An 18,805-nucleotide genomic window follows, 5' to 3' on the forward strand; every position below is an offset into this window, starting at 1 on the left:
CTGATGGAAGTGTGGCACCCAGGAGGAACAGCAAAGTCAGTTGGTTTTCCATTTCACCACGGAAACAAGAAGCAGTTCACATAGAAGCAGATAACAAGAAACATTCTTCCAGAAAAGCGCAGCTGGTCTTGTTTTGCTACAGCCCCTTTTAACAAACTGCCTATTGACATTTACAAGACCAGGACGTGAAACGTATCTGACAGCTGTTGTTGACTTCTGTTGATTGTATTTTTTAAAGCATTTATCCTCACAGTGGCATAGTTTGCAATGTATGACGTAACAGTACCTCTTTAGTAAAAGAGAAAGATCTCCTGCAGTAGGATCCAAATGAAGGTTTACATCTGAAGTGAAGAAGAAATGCAGCTTGACGAGAAGAGGAAGATAAGCTGACATTTACAATCACATATAGGCTCAGTGTGTGCCTGCAAGAAACAATGTCCTTCCTGAAGGGGTTTCCTGTCTGAAAGAAAATGTAACCACAAACCACCTCACTTGCTTGAACTTGCTTCATTTCTTTGAAAACAGCAACCACATTATAGCACTGACCAGTATAATACAATGTAAATATTTTTTATTTTGTTGTATATATAAATAGGTCATTTCTTGCCTGATGCTGTGATTCAAGGTGCACTACATGGGGAAATAGCATCAATTCAAGAGGCTCATAGTTGCACATAAGTTGCACATAAGCAGTTGATGCATCTCGACTCATGACCACTGCTGCAATGCATGCTCAGTGCGGTCATATAGGTTAAGACAGGGGTTTTCTTTTTCTTGTTGTTTGTTTGCTGTTGCAGTAAAGCAGTCCACACAAGTTTGTACAGATCATATACACACAGGCATACTCACACATAATTATATACAGATATATTGGCCCAATATAATATATATATATATATATATATATATATATATATATATATATATATATATATGAATGACACCTATATATCTGTATATATTATATACATACACTATATCACTTGTAGTGTAAGTGCACCTAAATAAATAATACAAATAAAATACTTTAAAAATACTTTAAGTACACTATCTTGAGCCAAAAAGTGGGCTAGAAGTATATAACCAGTTTCTAGTTTACTTACAGTATAGTTCTCAGTACAGTTGCAGTAACAAATAAAGTATTCACGAGTTGATTATTATAGATTGAGAAGTGGGCCAATTTAGGCCAATGTAGTCTAATTTAGGATCCACTAATGTAAAACAATATTATAGTCCAGAACAAATTTGTAACAAGCTGAATTTTTCAGGATATGTTTAGAATACCTTTAGGAATGACATACTGTACTAAAAGTCCCCTTGAATCCCCCTTCTGCTCTCTGAGATATTCAAGATGGCGTCCAACATTTTTTCCGTATCTCAGGCTTAAAACCTGATACAAATGCAATTAAAAGGTCAAAATATATGTTTTTTAGGGTAAGTAAGTCAATTGAATGGAGACATTTCATAATAATAAATCAATTCAGTCATCATCCTCATCATCAGAAATTGGTGTTGATTCTTCAGTTTCTCCCTCATCATCTAGTAAAGATGGCATTGGTGCTGCATTGTTGCATGTTTGACCACTGCACTTTGTACACAAGGCAGAGCAGTGTACCCCCATCTTCCTGCAGCCACATGACACTCCACAGCCATCTGCTCTACAGCCACAAGATATGTTCTGAATGAATGTTTCTTGGCTGCAGCACTTGTTGGAGGCAAAGTTGCCAACTGGAAGGATGAGGAAAGTGAAGTTCTGCTGATTGCCTTATTGTAAGCAATGTATCGGAACTGATCCAGTGATTCACAACTGGAAGCTCCATACAGCTTCAGGTGTTTAGGACTTTATATGTACAAGTATAATAATATATGCTATATGAAGCCAGCATTATGTAGCGCCCCCTAGCGTATCTAGCTATTAGTTTGGAGTGCGCTCCCGAATTCTTCTGATAGCGAGAGATCTCTCTCTCTCTAATGTTAATTAATGCACTAATGTAATTCACTAATTATTACCTGTAAGCATTAGCAATATATAGACTATAGTAAATTAGCTCCATCAAGGGTGGTTACTTCACTTTTCTTAGCTGAGCACACGGTGTGACGACCGCCTGATGCTTGGGAAGATGGATCACCCTGTTTAGCTTTATTTAGAGACTGTATCAGCTTTTGAATCACTTTGCCCTGATTCTCTGCATTCTGGCATTTGGCAGAGTAATGGCCGTTTTCACCACAGCGATAACAAAAGTTCCCATCTGAGTCGTTATATGGTTTCTTTCTATTATCACTATGGGCTTGTCTTGATGGCTCTACTCAAAGAACTGAAGTAGGGGATTCAGAGACTTTAAGCTTATGGCCTGCCATTTGCTTTTGCAGGTTCTTCACTTGTTTTCTTAAAGATCTTAAGATCCCCACCTGTCTCGGGGGTGGGCATCTTTGTAATTGACACAGGTCCTTTGCTATCTGCTACAACCTGGCTAGGCAAAGTACTCATGGCAGTGAACATTGACTTGAGTTCTTTAATTTCTGTTCTCAAACGATCAACATCATCCTGTCTACTGTCTATAGCAGGGTTTGTGTGAACTCTCTGGACAGAGGTGTTCAGCTTCATCCTAGAAGACTCATACTCTTCTTCACTTCTGATCTCACTCAGCAGTTCCAAGAATGATGGAAGGTTTTCCTTCCTTTCGCTGAGTTTGAGCTGGACAAACATCATATCAGAGTGGACAGCACCTCTCAGCAGCTGCTCCACTCGAGCACGGTCAGCACGGCCTGTAGGGAGACCTCCACGACAAACTACCTTGGTCAACGACAACTCTACACGTCTAAGAAAGACAACTTCTCCTTTGGCTGCTGCTGTAGCAACCTAAAGGCAAAATACAGGTCTTCACCTGTCTCAGCCGACCCAAAAGCACTCTCAATGGCTTCTAAGCATAGAGCAGGACTAACCTCTGGATCAGCAGTCCGCACAGCCTTTACAACAGCTAACGCAGGACCTTTCAGACTTTCCATGATACGGCGTCGTTTCTCCTTAGTAGAACACTCGCTCTCCTCGACCATCAGACGCGCATGCTCTAACCAATGCTCAAGAGACTCTTCTCCAACTGGAGTTGGCAAAGTGCCTGAGAACACTCTCAGACGACGGTAACTGCTGTTCTCACCTGATGGTTTCCCCATCTTAGTTAACAAATCACCTACTGCACGAATAATAGACTCTGCTGAGCCACCCTCCGGTGGTTCTCCCAACAAAGTCTTTAACGGGCTTGGAGAAATACTCCCGCCAGAAACGGGACTTTCCGAAGCAATAACTATCCTCCATTTCTCCGTTTTGCCATCCGGCACCAGTTCAGAAGGAACTTGAGTGGGGTCAATCCGCTCTTTGCACTCGCATAGCACTGTAAGACGATTCAGCTTCAAACTGAGAGTACGTCCTCTCACTCGCACTCGGCCTAAAGCTTTGATTGTTCCCATTGTTTCTTCAATCAATGCGTTTTCCACTTCTTCTAGAATCATCACCATTACAGCATGGTCTTCATCCAATTCTTCTCTTCTGCACCAGTCTTTGAGCTCTTTAACTAGTTCTACAGTGCTACTCTGAGGCTCCATTTTCTTTTAGGCTTTTAGGTTTTCTCAACAACTCTTTGACTTATTTGTTAAAGAAGCTAATAAATTCAGAGGCTAATGCTAACCGGTAAAGCATATATTAACCTATAATCAGTATCGGTATTTAGCTTCTCAGTAAATTTTAAGACTTAAATACTTTGAGAAACTAACAAAATTTTAACTGCTACTGCTAATGGGTATTAGCATCAATTTACAAATTAGTTAATTGCATTAATTAATCATCTCGGACGAGCCCCCATTTTATGTAGCGCCCCCTAGCGTATCTAGCTATTAGTTTGGAGTGCGCTCCTGAATTCTTCTAATAGCGAGAGATCTCTCTCTCTCTCTCATGTTAATTAATGCACTAATGTAATTCACTAATTATTACCTGTAAGCATTAGCAATATATAGGCTATAGTAAATTAGCTCCTATTAACCTCTTTATGCAAACGTCAATAAAGTGACTATAAGGCTAGTTTAAAGCTAAATTAAAGCAACTCTAAATGTGTTCAAATGTCTTCTGTATCTTTAAATAAAATTGAGCTTTTAAAGTTACATCACTATTTTAACCTTTTTAAATAGCTACATATATTACCAGGGTAATCAGTAACAAATGAAATATCATATGCATCAATATGATTTTGAATTAGACTACTGAAAATGTTCTAACCATTACTTACCATCAACAATATCAGTATCAAAATACCCAATGACATAAACCAATATCCAAGAAGTATTTTTTAACTATTTACTGAAAATGTAATATTTACAAATATACACACTGAAATGTAAAAGATAAATTCAAATTAATGCTTTTCAGCTCTCTTTTTCAATGCAATGCATTCACACAGTTCAGTCCAACAATATTTCAAGCACACTTTCAGTCTCAATAACCTAAACCTAAGCCGGCATCTAACTAAATGAATTCACTTATGAATGAAATGGGTACCCAACAACTAGTCGTTTGTAGAGAGACGTTAGGAATGATGCAGGCCTGGGGGCACAGACCTAGGCTCAACAGGCACCTCTGGACTGGGCGCATGCAAAGGGCCTTAAGGCCGCAGAGGCGAAGGCAGAGTTTCCACTCCACCTGGGTGTGCAACGTGAAGCGACTGAGACATGCGGCGAACGACTGCTGCAGTATCCGAAGTATCCCGAGGTCTTTATGTGGTCGGATAGAGAGTCCAGAATGAATTTCATCAAGCCAGTAGTGTGGAGTAACTCGCTCTGGAAATTCACAATTTCGTCCAGTATTTCTTTCGAAATTGAAATGAAGTTGTATTGACTGGACAATGTTTTTTTTTTTTTTAAAAAACAGCGACGAAATTGTGAATTTCCAGAGCGTGTTACTCAACACTCAGCAATCGACTCCTACGGACTTTCCCCTGAAGATGGCAGCAAAGATGGCAACATTCCCGGAAAGGTACTGGCTTCATTCATTCTGGACTCTCTATCCGACCACATAAAGACCTCGGGATACTTCGGTTTGGCTTTATGGACCCTCTACTCACTACCACGTCAGTGTAATGTTGTTTGGAACTGTAGAAGAGGTATAAAAATAGCGTTTTGTAGCGGCGAAATGACATGACCGGGTCACTTCAAGGCTAACGAGTTTGGACTAAAAACGGTAAAATCAAACTCTCTCAAACCACATCCGAACGACATGATTTGGATGTCAACTCAACGTATGTACTCCCAATCATCCGTAAATTGATCTAAAGTGCATTTTACTCCGGATAATTCCTTTAATATCCTGAGCCCCCTCTGCCTCATGGGTGCAAGAACTGCATCCATGCACCTGGTGAAGGTTCGGGGGGCCAGAGAGATTCCAAATGGGGGGACTTGGAACTCGAAGACCTGACCCACGAACGCAAACCTCAGGAACCGCCAATGCCCTGGCCATGGGTATCTTAAAATAAGCTTCCTGTAGGTCGATGGTAGCAAACCAGTCCCCTGCATTGATGGCCTGCAGCACCCTCGGAACTGTGATGAACCTGCACCTCAGAGACCGGAGGTGTACGTTGAGACCCCTGAGGTCTAAAATAGGACGAAGGTCCTCTGTGTGCTTGGGTACAGGAAAATAACGGGAGAAGAACCCCGCTTGGGGGTCTGAACTCCTGACTTCCCTTATCGCCCTTTTGTCCAGGAGGGTGGACAGCTCTGCACGTAAGGTCTGAGCGTGGGTCATGGTGGAGAGCACCCATGGATCTGCTCCTAAGGCCAGCCAAGCCTTAATGCATCGAGCTGAGAGGCGAGGCTGGCTGGCTCGGAGATTGTCAGGAATGACGAGGGCGCCTGGAGAGGCCACGGGCACTAGCACGCTGGCCCCCCCGGCCAGGTTGTGGGCAGGTACCCCGCCCCTGGGATGCTTGAAGCTGCTGCCTGAGATCAGTCGGCCCCCCAAGACGGATGCCCCAAGGTAGGTGTTGGCTGAGGCGTGAATGCTCTAGGGCGCCTAGCGCCCCTGGTACGCCTGCTAAGAGACCCTGACACCTCTTCTGCACAGCGACGGCTGTCCCGCGCCTGCTGCAACAGGGTGGTTGCCTGTGGGCCGAACATGGACCCAGGCTCCACCGGCACTCTCAAAAGACGCTCTCTTGTCTGCCTGCTGGAGCTGAGATTGAGACAGCCAGAGATGGCGTCTAGCTACTCAGAACTGAGCCAAGGAGCGGCCCGATGCCACTGCCTGCTCCTTAGACACTGCAGCGAGGCACACAGAGGCTGACTGGAGCTCTCTCAAGAGTGGGATCACCGGCACTGCTTTGCAAGAGACCAGAGAGGTGTCGAACATACAGGGACAGAAGGGCCGCTGTGTTAGCCAGGCGGGCTTGCATCGCTATGGGCCTATGCAGCTTACCCAGCAGAGCCTCCATAGTCCTGCCATTGGTACTGAGGCAGGAGGGACCACCAAAGAGGGAGTTGGGGGAGGAGAAGAGGGGCTCCAAAGATTGATCCACTGGGGGGAGCGAGCCACAACCTATCAGTCCTTCGCCGTGCATGTTGGAAAGCACCTTAGCCTGGCCAGACCACCTACGAAAAGTAATTGGGGAGGAAAACTGGAGACAGACCAAGTCGCTAAAGTCTGGTAGGAGGGGAATGAGCGCCACCACTGGGCGCTCAGTCATGTCTGTGTGGAACCTAGACGCATAGGAAAGGGACTTCTCTGGAAGGGGAATATCAAGAGCGCTGGATGCCCTGCCAACGACCTCCTCAAACAGACGGGCCAGCTCGCCTCCCACGGGGCTGGCTGCACAGGGCAGTGCACAAGTCCCTTGCCAAGAAAGCATATTGGTGGCCCAAACACAACACACACTTATCAGGCCATCCAAATGTGCATGATCATTTAGTGCCACAGCTACTATCTCTTACAGCAATTCCAAAAGCTTGTAAGGAGATCACCTCCTGTGGTTGCTTCAAGGGATGTCTAAGCCAGCGCTGCAGTTGCAGGAAAAGTGACGTTATGCATGGAGTCATGCAGCTGCAGCAGCACCTGTCAGAACACTGCTGGAAAGGAGGAGGATGAGGATGAGGATGATTAGGATAGCCTAAGTGTAGTGATGTAGTACTCGAGTCCGGTCTCGGACTCGAGTCCGGTCTCGAGACCAATTTCTGCTTTCTCGGTCTCGTCTCGGACTCGTTCCTTCAAAGACTCGGTCTTGACTCGGTCTCGGACCACAGTGGGAGGAGAAGGACTCGTAATTTCAGACCGAGTCCTCGAGACCAACGCATTTTTTATGTTCATATAAAAAAACAGACAACACATAACAACAATAATAATAAAATGCAATGTTGACCGGCATTATTTAAAAATGACATCCCATGGTGCAATGCAAAGATACTGCCGTCAGAGCCGTTTATTTATTTCTATGGCTCTGCTGCCGGTGAGTGTCTGTAGGTCAGCATAGTCCATATTAGGACGTTAAAACTGCTCCTCTAAACAATTCCCAATCTAGCTTAGTCTGTAGGCCTAACTGTTGATTATTAACTGGAGTGATATTAAATTATGAATATTAAAACTGAACATTTTTTTTAGTCTTGGTCTCGACTCGGTCTCGACTCCTAAAGGACTCGGTCTCGACTCGGACTTGCTTCCTCAAAGACTCGGTCTTGACTCGGACTCGACTGTATTTGAAAACCAACAGACTCGGTCTCGACTCGGTCTCGACCCTTCAAAGACTCGGTCTTGACTCGGACTCGGCATAGGCTGTCTCGTCCCCATCACTACCTAAGTGTGTAACCTACAGTACCTCTTCATACCAAGAAGTTTAAAGAATTGAATAGAATAGAATGGATTAATTACTAAATAGGTAAATATGCATTATTAAATAAATAGTTAAAATACAGATAAATAGATAAATACAGATAAATAATATAAATAGATAGTTAAAATATGGTAATCAACCTTGCTTCTAAACATGTTTCAAGTAAATTCTTTAGAAAGCCATCAACCTGTTTCATGGTCCTTTTTTCATGAATTATTCATTATCCGAGACAACAATTTTAACCATGTACATTAATTTCAAGCATTGTCTCTAGTCTTGATCTTAAATCTATGCATTGCATTGAATTCCCTATATGTGAAAACCTATAAAAGCACATTACATTCAGGTTTTTACCTTGTACAGTCCAAAAGATAAGTGATTAATTAGATTTTGACCTGGCGGCGGCGGCCATATTGGATTTCTCCATTTTGAGGCATTATGGGACATTTTTGAGCCTGGCATACAGAAGATTTGAATTCAGCACCCTTCAAAACCCCTACAAATGTTGTATGCCAAAAATTAACATGATTTGCCTTCGGGACTTTAAATAAGTACATTTTCCAAAATCCTGCCTATCCTACTAGTCTATATGTTTTAAGTCTGAGATATGGAAAAATCTCCAAATAGCGGCAATTTTGGACGCCATCTTGAATATCTCAGAAAGCACAAGGGGGATTCACAGGGACTTTTAGTATGTTATTCCTAAAGGTATTCTGAACATATCCTGAAAAATTCAGCTTTTTACAAATTTGTTCCGGGTTTGACTCAATTTTGAGCTAATGCTCTTGGACTATTGATATTAGTAATAGACTAAATAGAGTTTAACAGAATAATAACAATAACAAAAATCAATGACAAATCACAGACATTGTACAGTCTTGACAGTGATCTATGTGTTGATGGATGGCCAACATCTCCTCATCAGAAGACCGCAGTGGGCAAGAGGGGACGCAGAGCTGGATCTTAGATTTGTGATAGAAAGGTGCAGAACCAGTCAGTGTCCTGTTGTCCAGAGTGAGGGATTTGATTTAATTCTGGCTGCTATAGAAAGCCAGAGATACATTTGTCCTCTTTGGCTGATTAATAAGAGCTTGTTCGAAAAGTTCACTCATTCACTATATAGTGAATGAGTGAGTGAGTGGACGAGTGAACTTTTCGAACAAGCCCCTGATCTGCATTTGGAATAATAATGGTCTCAATGACTGTTGCTACGGCCGATGTCATAGCTGGCTCTGAGCAGCAACATAAAGAGGGAATTGGGACAACAGAGATAAAGTTAACCAGTAATGTATTTATTTAAAAGCAATCAAAATCAATAAATAATCATTATCAAAAGAAGTGTCTAGGGGGAAAGTAAAAACATATGAGAGTATGTGCACGTGGGTGTGTGTATGTACAGGTCAGTATGATGTTAAAAAGACAGAGAGAGAAGCTGCCAGTGGGAGAGAGATCAGAGATGTTATAGGAGAGGGAGAGATGTTATGAATGTGTTATTTTCTAGGCTGATTAGATATAAATGAAAATGTTTAAAGCATTTTTCTGCTTTAATCTATGCATAAATATGCCTCTCTTAGTCTTACACACAACCACAATTTTGAATTTCCCCTAGGTATCAATAAAGTATCTATCGATCTATCTATCTATCTATCTATCTAATCATGAGGAAGACTGCTGACTTGACAGTTGTCCAGGAGACAAAGGTCATCCCTGACAGGGCTGGCTGAGTATTGATGCATATTCATCAAAAGCTGACTGGAAGGGACAAATGACGTGGGGTGGAGATCTGAGATCCAAAGGAGGCTTAGTGGACATCAGACTCTGGCCTAGGAGGCGGAAGAAAGCTGTAGATGACGGCTTGAAATGGTTGCGGTTCATGCGTTAGATAACTCTGCAGAGATAAAAGGGTACATGTATGAGCCTTTTTCATGTTTCAAAACAATATTCTGTAATTGTTGCACTCTTAAGATCTCATTCTTGATTTTATATTCATCTAAGATGCAGCAGTTTCACTGGGTTGGTTTGCACTTTAGGCTACTTGTGGTCCTACTCGAAAGCAACAGTGGGTTCATGTTAAATTATTTTAATCAGCCCACTCCCAAAATACGTATGAAGAAGAAGAAGAACATAGCTGAATATTGTGGCAGACAGTCCACGTGGCATCAGTAAAGCATACTCAGAGCTTGCGTAGTTACCAGTAATTTGGCTCTTTCATCCTGCTCTCTGCTGCCCCCTGCTGCTCTCTGCAGCACCTCGGTTAAATGTGAAAACTGGACAGTGGAATGCTGAACAGAAATATTGATTAGTTTGTGTGTGTGTGTATGTGTGTGTATTATTTGTTTATTTAATATCTGTATGAAAAAACGTTGTAGTTCTCCTTTAAAACATAATGTGAAACATAAAATAAACCATATAACCACATACATTAAAAAACTATGACAAATATAGGATTTACCCAAAGAGATGCATCTGCCCCTTAAAAGAAAAAAAATGACCCATTTAGATTATGACACAGCTTTGTAAAGCAATGAAGTGTTGAATAAAGCTGAATGCACCTGTGCTCTCTAGGTTGCTGTTTAGACAGGCACTCATCACTACAAGGGCAGCAGCAACAATCCCAGCAGACATCAATCCAACAGTCAACGACATCCAGAGAGTAGAGTGTTCCTCTGAAAGCCATTAGTATACATTAACTGTGCCACACGCCTGGCAATAGAAGCTTTTATTATATGGTAGGATCTAATTCCTGTAATTGATCATTTCACATCCTAAACCTATCCTGTGACTATGTATAGTTCAATCTAGTCATCTTACCTCTGGCAAATTCACAGAGTGATGACATTTCCAGAGTGACGTTGTGCCAGCTGACTTGGTTGCTATGGTTACAGACAATGTATCCATCTCTTGCAAACACTACCAGGGTGGGAGTGATGAGGATGTCTCCCAGCTGAGTGCAGCTGCTTCTGTTGCAGCTGAAGGTCAGAGAGAGGTCATGACCTCTGCAGGTAACCATCACATCACAAAAGTTACTGCTGGACCAGTTAGACACTAAAGTCAGTGCAGGAGCAGCCACAGGCTCTGAAACACAATTACATCTAAATATGAAACAACATACAAACATGGACCTCAACAGGCCAACAAATTAACAAAGAAATATCGTTAATGATGCAACCATTGCAACTAGTGTAAAGATACCCAGGAAAGAAACAACATACCAAGAACAAAAAGTTTATACACAACTATGGTTATGTTGAAATCCCATCTAATTTCACATGTATAAAGTCCACTGTCGTTTTTCCGCAGATTCCTGAGTTCCAGGCTGAATGTTGTTGTATTGAAGATCAATCTGTCCTTGTATTTCTCTTCAATCTTAATATGATTTTTATTATGAAAAAATATCATTATGGGATGGAGTGGGTTCAAGTGAAACATTATATCATCAAACTCTGCTATCTGTCAAATATGACAGATCCTCCTTCCAATGCGAAGACAGATATCTCATGATTAACCACTATGGAATAGAAGAAATACAATTACATTAGTACTGTTCTTTTGGTCTTGATGTTTCCATCTGCATTAAATAAGTAATGACATTCTGAATAAAACTCCAAAATGGCATAGTTTTTGTGAATTAAAAAAATTCTGATCCTAAACACCAAAATGATTATCATTGTATTACTGAATAAATACAGAAACAACATATCTGAAAATATTTTTTTTAATTTACAGCATATATTATATTTATCGGTTGTATGAGTAAAATAAACATAATAGGTAGCCTAGAAATCTAGACGCACCCTAGCGGCAGCGAATTACATTTGCTGTCAGGGCTAGTCTAGCAACTCTCCGTTGGCTTGTGAGCTGGAAAATTAAACTTCTATCAGGCCAATCAAATCGTGTATAAAGACGTTAGGCGGGCTTAACATAATGATTGATGGCAGAGTTGCAACGGTTTGGCTTGAATTCCCTGCTACTTGAAAACAAAGAAGATGGATGTTGCTGTTGACGAACAGCGTGACCGGTTAAGCTTTTTTTTAAGTTGGCAAAAGTTTGAACTAGCCAACTAGCTCCGCTGGTGGGAAAACGCATGGGACTCGTAGCGCTGTCAGCGCTGTCCTATTGCGTGCAGAGAGAATTTGAAAGACAACCGATTATCCCGCCCCTCGGACTGAGCACTGCCAACGGTGAGTGCCCAGACCCTACATTTTAATGTGGGTCTGGCTCGTCAGGCTACATAATAGGTGGATTCACATGGAATTTTATTCCAATTAGAATGGGGGGGAAATGGCTCAATCAAAATTAAAGATGACACATAGTGTAAACACCTTGATCGAAATAAAACTGTCAATCCAATTAGAATTCTAATCGGAATGAAAAAGTTGGTTTACTTCACTCTTATTCCGATTGAACAGCCATGTATGGTCAATCGGATTGCCCGCTGTCTTCTCAAGGAGAAGTAAAGCAGCAATCTACATCTATTCTGATAAGATTCTAGAGCGCCAAGCACTTGATCATAATAGAAAGTACCCCACGTAAATAGAGGAGACAAATTTTTCAATCAGATTAGTTTAATCGGAAAGAAAAAAAATTGTCCATGTAAACCCACCTACTACATGTACTTAAGACTAGGATATCTGACTTTTGAGTTCAACTTAGAGTGAGATTTGTTGTCAAATAGGTTAACACAAAAACATGACCAAATTATCCTCTGCCTATTTTTTCATTGTTTTGTATAGTCCTATGTCTTTTTTTCTTTTCGTGTGTGTGCGTGCTTGCATCTGTGTGAGTGAGATACTAATGAGTATAAGTATAAGTATATATACTGTAAATATGGACAAATAAGAGAATAATGTATAATGTAGACAAAGTAGTATAAAAACTATATCAGTGCAAGAATAGGTTGAGGTTATAGGGTTACAGCCATTCAGTATTGTAGCAGAAGCCATTGGTCATGTGTGCTAATATAGCGATGTTAGGAAGGCATGCACCTGTGGTTTCTGTGAGAGAAGATAAGCAGATGCATGGGGGCTTGCTCCCTCTCTGACACAACACCAACGTCGACCGACGCGAGAGGACGCTTGTGGGGCTCCATCGCTGAAGCGCGTAGTTTAAACCTATATACTTAACCATCATCCAGCTGAGGCTGTTTTCACAGCTTCCCGTGAACTAACCTACCACTGTTTGTGCTGGCCGCCATCGGGCTAAGACAGGGCCGGCCCCGACAGGTAAGCCTCACGCCGTTTTCTCCCTGGCTGCATACACCACTAGACTCATACAAATGCCATTTTTTACGTCAATACACTACACCTTAGTTTATTCATCCCTAGACAGATACTTGTAGCTTTTTAGGTCGAGTAGGGGCGTGTGAAGTTCCGGGTGCGGTAAGGACGGCTCTTGTAAGGTTTATGGGAGCTGTCTTTACAGCATGAAAAACAGTGTAGCAGTAAAAACAGTAGTAAAACATTAGGCTGTGGACAGTAGTAAAACAGTAGTGGACATTCAGTACTCAAACATGGAGAGGGTGGAGAGACAGACAGACTATGCAGACAAGTCTATCTCTCCTCTTCCCTTTAGTGAAGCATTGAACAGTTCAATGGCCCTGGGGGACAAATGACTTCCTCAGCTTGTCAGTTGTGCATGGCAGTGAGCGCAGTCTCCAGCTGATCAAGCTCTTTTGCTTTATAATAGTGCTGTGGAGTGGATGACATTCATTGTCCAAGATGTTGATCAGTTTGCTCAGGGTCCTTTTATCTGATATTGAAGTGATGCACTCCAGTTCAGCCCCCACGACAGAGCCAGCTTTCCTTACTAGCCTGTCTAGTCGCCCAGCATCCTTCTTCTTTGTGCTTCCTCCCCAGCAACGATAGCATAGAAGAGGTCGCTGGCAACAACAGACTGGTAAAACATCCTAAGGAGCTTACTGCAGACATTGAAGGACCGCAGCCTCCTCAGGAAGTACAGCCTTCTCTGCCCTTTCTTGTAGAGTGCTTCAGTATTTGCTGACCAGTCCAGTTGAAAGCCCAGATACTTGTAGGTATTTACCACCTCCACATTGACCCCATCAATGGAGACTGGTAGCAGAGCGGGCTTAGACCTGCGGAAATCCACCATCTCCTTGGTCTTCGAAGCGTTGAGTTTGAGGTGGTTGAGTTTGCACCACTGCACAAAGTTCTCCACCAGGCTTCTGTATTCATCCTCCTGCCCATCCCTGACACACCCCATTATTGCAGTATCATCTGAAAACTTCTGCATGTGGCATGACTCAGTATTGTAGCAGAAGTCAGATGTGTATAGGGTGAACAGGACTGGAGAGAGCACAGTTCCCTGTGTAGCTCCGGTGCTGCTGATCACAGTGTCTGAGATCATCAGGACCTGCTGGTTGGCTCACTCTTTCTCTCTCTCCCATTGTTTCCCTGCTTTCTTTAGAGGACCCCTCTGTCTTTCCTCTCTGACATCTCCAATGTCTCTTTGACAGACCGCTTCTCTGGTCTTCCTTGTTTTTTTTAACAATCTAAATAACACGTCTATTAATGTGTATAATTTTTATAAAAGCTTATTTTGTGAACAATGTAGCTAATCTATCCAGCATTGCATTTAAACACAGGAAAAAATAAATGTCATTCCATTATTTACTAAAATGTAGGTTAGTATGTTAACTCATCTCTCATTCTCTCAAGTCTTCATACAGTACCTGTTGTGGGGCACCCTGGAGGACCAGCAAACACTCTTTCAGAAGTGCAGCTGGGGCCTATTGCACAAAACTAGGATAAGGGATTAAGCCGGGATATCTTGGTTATCCTGGCTCAATTTATCCGTGATCCAGTTGCACAAAAGCGGGATAGGGGGCAGCAGGATATGTTATGGTATAAATCACCATGGCGATTTATTCTGTGGAGCTAGCCTGCTCCAGACCAGGCTAAGTTCCAGGATCTATTTAATCTCATCCCTTATCTCAGTCAGCAGTCACCACAAATGGAAACCAATAGTTATTCCACTGCCCACTACACATTGTTATCACATATAACTAGACCCACTGTCATTATTTAAATGTTTATGATCATTAATGAACTTTTACATATCGCCATTCCCGACCTGTCATGCGACAATGTGACGTCACGGGAGTGCCTAACCATTTCGCGCGTGGTGGTCGCACTAATTGCAACATTCTCCTAAACAGAGGTGTTGCTGTTTGTTGCTGTTGTGAAAAGGCTATCGCTACCTACTTCACACCGTAGAAGAAGCAATGAAGCCGCTCTAGATATGTCTAGTTGCCATGGTGAATCAGTGAATGTGATCGGTGGCGGGGTCTATTTGAGGGAGCCGTGAGCGCGCACTTATCCAGGATAGGTTTCACCTGGCTTGATGAATCCGTGTCTGCTCATCCTGGCTTGCTTGTTGTGCAACCAATTAGGCCTGTAGACTCTTGTTTTGGATTCATTGAGCGCAGCTCAGTAAATTATCCCGGATGTCTTAATTCTGCTTTTGTGCAACAGGCCCCAGGATGTGAAAATGTATTTGACATCTGTTGATTGTAGTTTTTAAAGCATTAATCCTCACAATGGCATAGTTTGCAGTGAATGAGTTGGATTTGAAAATCTAGATAACCATACCTGTATAGAAAGGAAGGTACAAGAGAAGGAAAGAGAAACATCTCCTGCAATAGGATCCAGGATCCAAAATGTGGGTTAGTATACGTTAACTAATTTTTTCTTTGCATGTGACTTCATGTTACCTTCCAAAAGTTAGTTTGTTTCAGTCTGCCAGTGAATTAAGATCCCAATAAATTGGATAGAAGGTAACATGGTGGTGTGTTAATGGATATGTTTAGTCTTTCTGGGCTCTTGATTTAAGGTAGAGTTAGACTGTGCAACACCTACCATAGCTGTGTGCATTTAAATTCACCTTACTGTATGTCTATTAGGGGTGTGAATCTCTCATGTAAAAGATGATACGATTCACATCTAGATACATGGGCACGATTCGATACAAGAAAAGATACATGTTTATAAAAAACAATTCAGTACAATTCGATGCGATACGATTCGATGAAATTCGATGTAGTTCAAGAATGGAAAGCATTCTGAAAGATTTTTTATCATTTGCTCAAGGTGCACATTAATTTTATATTATCAATTATCATGGTCATGGTTGTCATTTAGGCAAAAAAATGTGTGAATATGATTATCTAAACTGAGGATTGTTTCATATACTGTATTGAAATGAAAAAAGCATAGTCTACATTTCAGTCAAACACAGCAGCCAAATACAACATAAAAATACATTTTTATAGACTTTACAGATTTTATAGAGTTATATCTGATTGTTTTCATGGAGCTGTAGCCTTGTTGAGGTAAGACAATACCGAAATAAAATAAAACATGCTTATGACAAATGCTTAAGACACTCTTGGCCTTTTCTCATATAGGCCTAGCCTACCCTACAAGAATAAAATAGGCCTACAAATCAATGAACTCTCTGGGCTTATTTTGTTCCAACAGTAGACCTAATGCAGAAACCTATAATGCCACAAGTCTGAGTGAATATGAACAAAATCATTGGCTAATAATTTGTGCATCGTTTTAGCAGCAAGGGCCAAATTATTATTTTAACATTAAGGAAATCCCTTCATCAAAGGCAAGGCTACTCTACAGACTATCGTTGCTGTTTAGGAATGCTATAAGTGTTTAATTTCGCGCTGGATTTCGAAAAACAAAAGCCGACCGAGTGCAAGTTGTCACATGCTTAAGTTGCAGTAGATGTATGGGTAATGAGGTCATTTGACAACTTTGGGCATTGAATGTAACCAAAAACGAGCTGCATTACCCCACACTTCCGTGCCACGTATAGTTTCAAAACCGGAAGTGGGATGAACGCGCTGCTTGGAACGTAAATGAGAGTCTGAGCGAGCGGAAAAGGTTGTGAACCGATTCATAACAAGTAAATCGATATAACGACTGGTTCATTAAAGTTTTTTTCCGATACGGGGCTTCACATATCGATGTAGCCGTATCTTACACGTTAAAAACGGATACCGATACGTATCGGTTAATCTTTACACCCCTAATGTCTATGTTATGGATCTTCTTGTCAGCTGAATTTGAAAAGCATAAAGACATCAGAGGAAGCAAAGAGTAAAGATAGAAAAGAAGTGAGAAAAGGCATGTTTGGCGTGAGAGTGTGAAATGACCTGTGTGTCACCACTCATGCTTAATGTGTGAAAATTGGCAACCCTGAATTTAACACATGGATCTCTGCAAAGGTGTTTCTGGTGTAGACTGTGAATGTTGAGTTGACACATTGGAGTCTCAGTAATACACCAAATAAGACACAATGGGCCCTATTTTCGCACTGGCGCATGGTGGAGAACTTGTTATTTTCCCAGCGCAAAGTTTATTTTTGTATTTTGCACGTTCTTTTTTTTAAACAATGCCCCAAGGGGTGTGGCAATTAACAACCTAGTGATCTGGCACATTGTCTAAAAATCGCTATCCAGGCTCCGTTTTCGATGGTAACCCATTGTCAGTCAATAGTGAAAGTAATTAACTGTGTATAACTGTTTTGGTGTAGCCTGACGAGCCAGACCCACATTAAAATGTAGGGGGGTCTGGGCACTCACCGTTCGCAGTGCTCAGTCCGAGGGGTGGGATAATCGGTTGTCTTTCAAATTCCCTCTGCACGCAAAGGGACAGCGCTGAGTCCCATGCGTTTCCCACCAGCGGAGCTAGTTGGATAGTTCAAACTTTTGTCAACTTAATAAAAGCTTAACTCGTGTCACACTGTTCGCCAACAGCAACATTATCTTATTTGTTTTCAAGTAGCAGGGAATTCAAGCCAAACCGTTGCAACTCTGCCATCAATCATTATGTTAAGCCCACCTAACGACTCTATACACGATTTGATTGGCCTGATAGAAGTTTAATTTTTCGAGCTCACAAGCCAACGGAGAGTTGCTAGACCAGCCCTGCCGCTAGGGTGCGTCTAGATTTCTAGGCTAGTTTTGTCGTTGACGGACACCACGGTGAAGTTAGTTTTACTTTGCCAATGAGTTCAAATAAAAGACGAGTGCAAAGGTAGGTTATACTATGCTAGGTTTTAGTAAAGCATGGTTTAGTGGAATAACTGTTCCATACGGTCTCGGAAGCAGATCCCTTCAAATGCGCCTCTGACTATTAAAATACCGATGCATTCTTTGAAGTTGCGCTGCATGCTGTTGACAGATGTTATTCTCATTGGTTTAAATGATGTTACGCCCAAAACATACCCATGACTGTTTAAGAAATCTAGGAACGGCTTGTTGCGCCATCCGCCCGACGTTTGATAACGAAAACACTCCCAATGTGGACTGGACATCAAACTTAATTTAAATAAGCTTTTCGCCATTGACGGTTTTACACTGTCAAGATTGGGCCCAATGTCTACATGAAGGGGACTATTTTCAAACCCATCACTTTCTCTAAGAGTGTTTATGACTTAATTAAATACGATCAAATTATATAATTCAAAAGGCCTTTGAAATTCAGAAACATTGACTGTTTTCACTACAGCAGGTCCTTTGGGGCCTGTGCCCGAATTTGAATGATGGGCAAAGTGGAAAGTCGATAAACAAACAAAGATCTCATGCATGAACTATAACTACGGTGTGGCATTGGACTGACTCATCAATATTTGCAATTAAGGTCTTTCCCATGCTGTTAAATAATAATAATAAAAACATTTCTAGCCTAGTTATTAAATAAGATTAGTAAGACTTAATACTTTGCACATCATTCAAATTAGGGCCCCAAGGGTAAAGGTTGAAGTGCAAAAACATTGCAGTAGCACATGCACAGGAACTTTGCTTGTTGACAGACTAGCTTGTTGACTAATTTAAACAGGTGGGCAAAGTACAATCACTGCAGCTGTTAAGCAATACTTGATTAGAGATAATAATAATAATAATAATAATAATA

The 18,805-nt window shown here is 41.6% G+C and overlaps 1 protein-coding gene across 2 annotated transcripts; it reads right to left on the reverse strand.

Annotated features, from left to right (window-relative positions):
* Positions 1-9,211: 9,211 nt before the first annotated feature.
* Positions 9,212-11,278, reverse strand: LOC121697415. Of its 2 annotated transcripts, XM_042078941.1 has the most exons (6): positions 11,072-11,278; positions 10,671-10,934; positions 10,412-10,525; positions 10,312-10,331; positions 10,052-10,141; positions 9,212-9,747 (listed from the first exon to the last, which is right to left on the reverse strand). In XM_042078941.1, exons 1-6 carry the CDS (start codon positions 11,256-11,258, stop codon positions 9,661-9,663), a joined length of 762 nt encoding a protein of 253 aa, XP_041934875.1. In that variant the 5' UTR covers positions 11,259-11,278; the 3' UTR covers positions 9,212-9,660. The 2 variants fall into 2 exon arrangements, with proteins under 2 accessions (XP_041934875.1, XP_041934876.1); XM_042078942.1 differs by lacking the exon at positions 10,312-10,331.
* Between the last annotated feature and the right edge of the window lie 7,527 nt (positions 11,279-18,805).

Source organism: Alosa sapidissima, chromosome 22 (genome assembly GCF_018492685.1).
Source record: "Alosa sapidissima isolate fAloSap1 chromosome 22, fAloSap1.pri, whole genome shotgun sequence".
Taxonomy (NCBI): Eukaryota; Metazoa; Chordata; class Actinopteri; order Clupeiformes; family Clupeidae; genus Alosa; species Alosa sapidissima.

What these genes read in the sequence shown, in the direction of transcription:
- LOC121697415 (XM_042078941.1), bottom strand. Translation starts at nt 11,258, where the DNA reads ATGATATTTTTTCATAATAAAAATCATATTAAGATTGAAGAGAAATAC. An exon ending in ACTCTGTGAATTTGCCAGAG is followed by an intron (nt 10,526 to 10,670) that starts GTAAGATGACTA and finishes AATGGCTTTCAG; the next exon opens with AGGAACACTCTACTCTCTGG. An exon ending in ATGAAAGAGCCAAATTACTG is followed by an intron (nt 9,748 to 10,051) that starts GTAACTACGCAA and finishes TTATCTCTGCAG; the next exon opens with AGTTATCTAACGCATGAACC.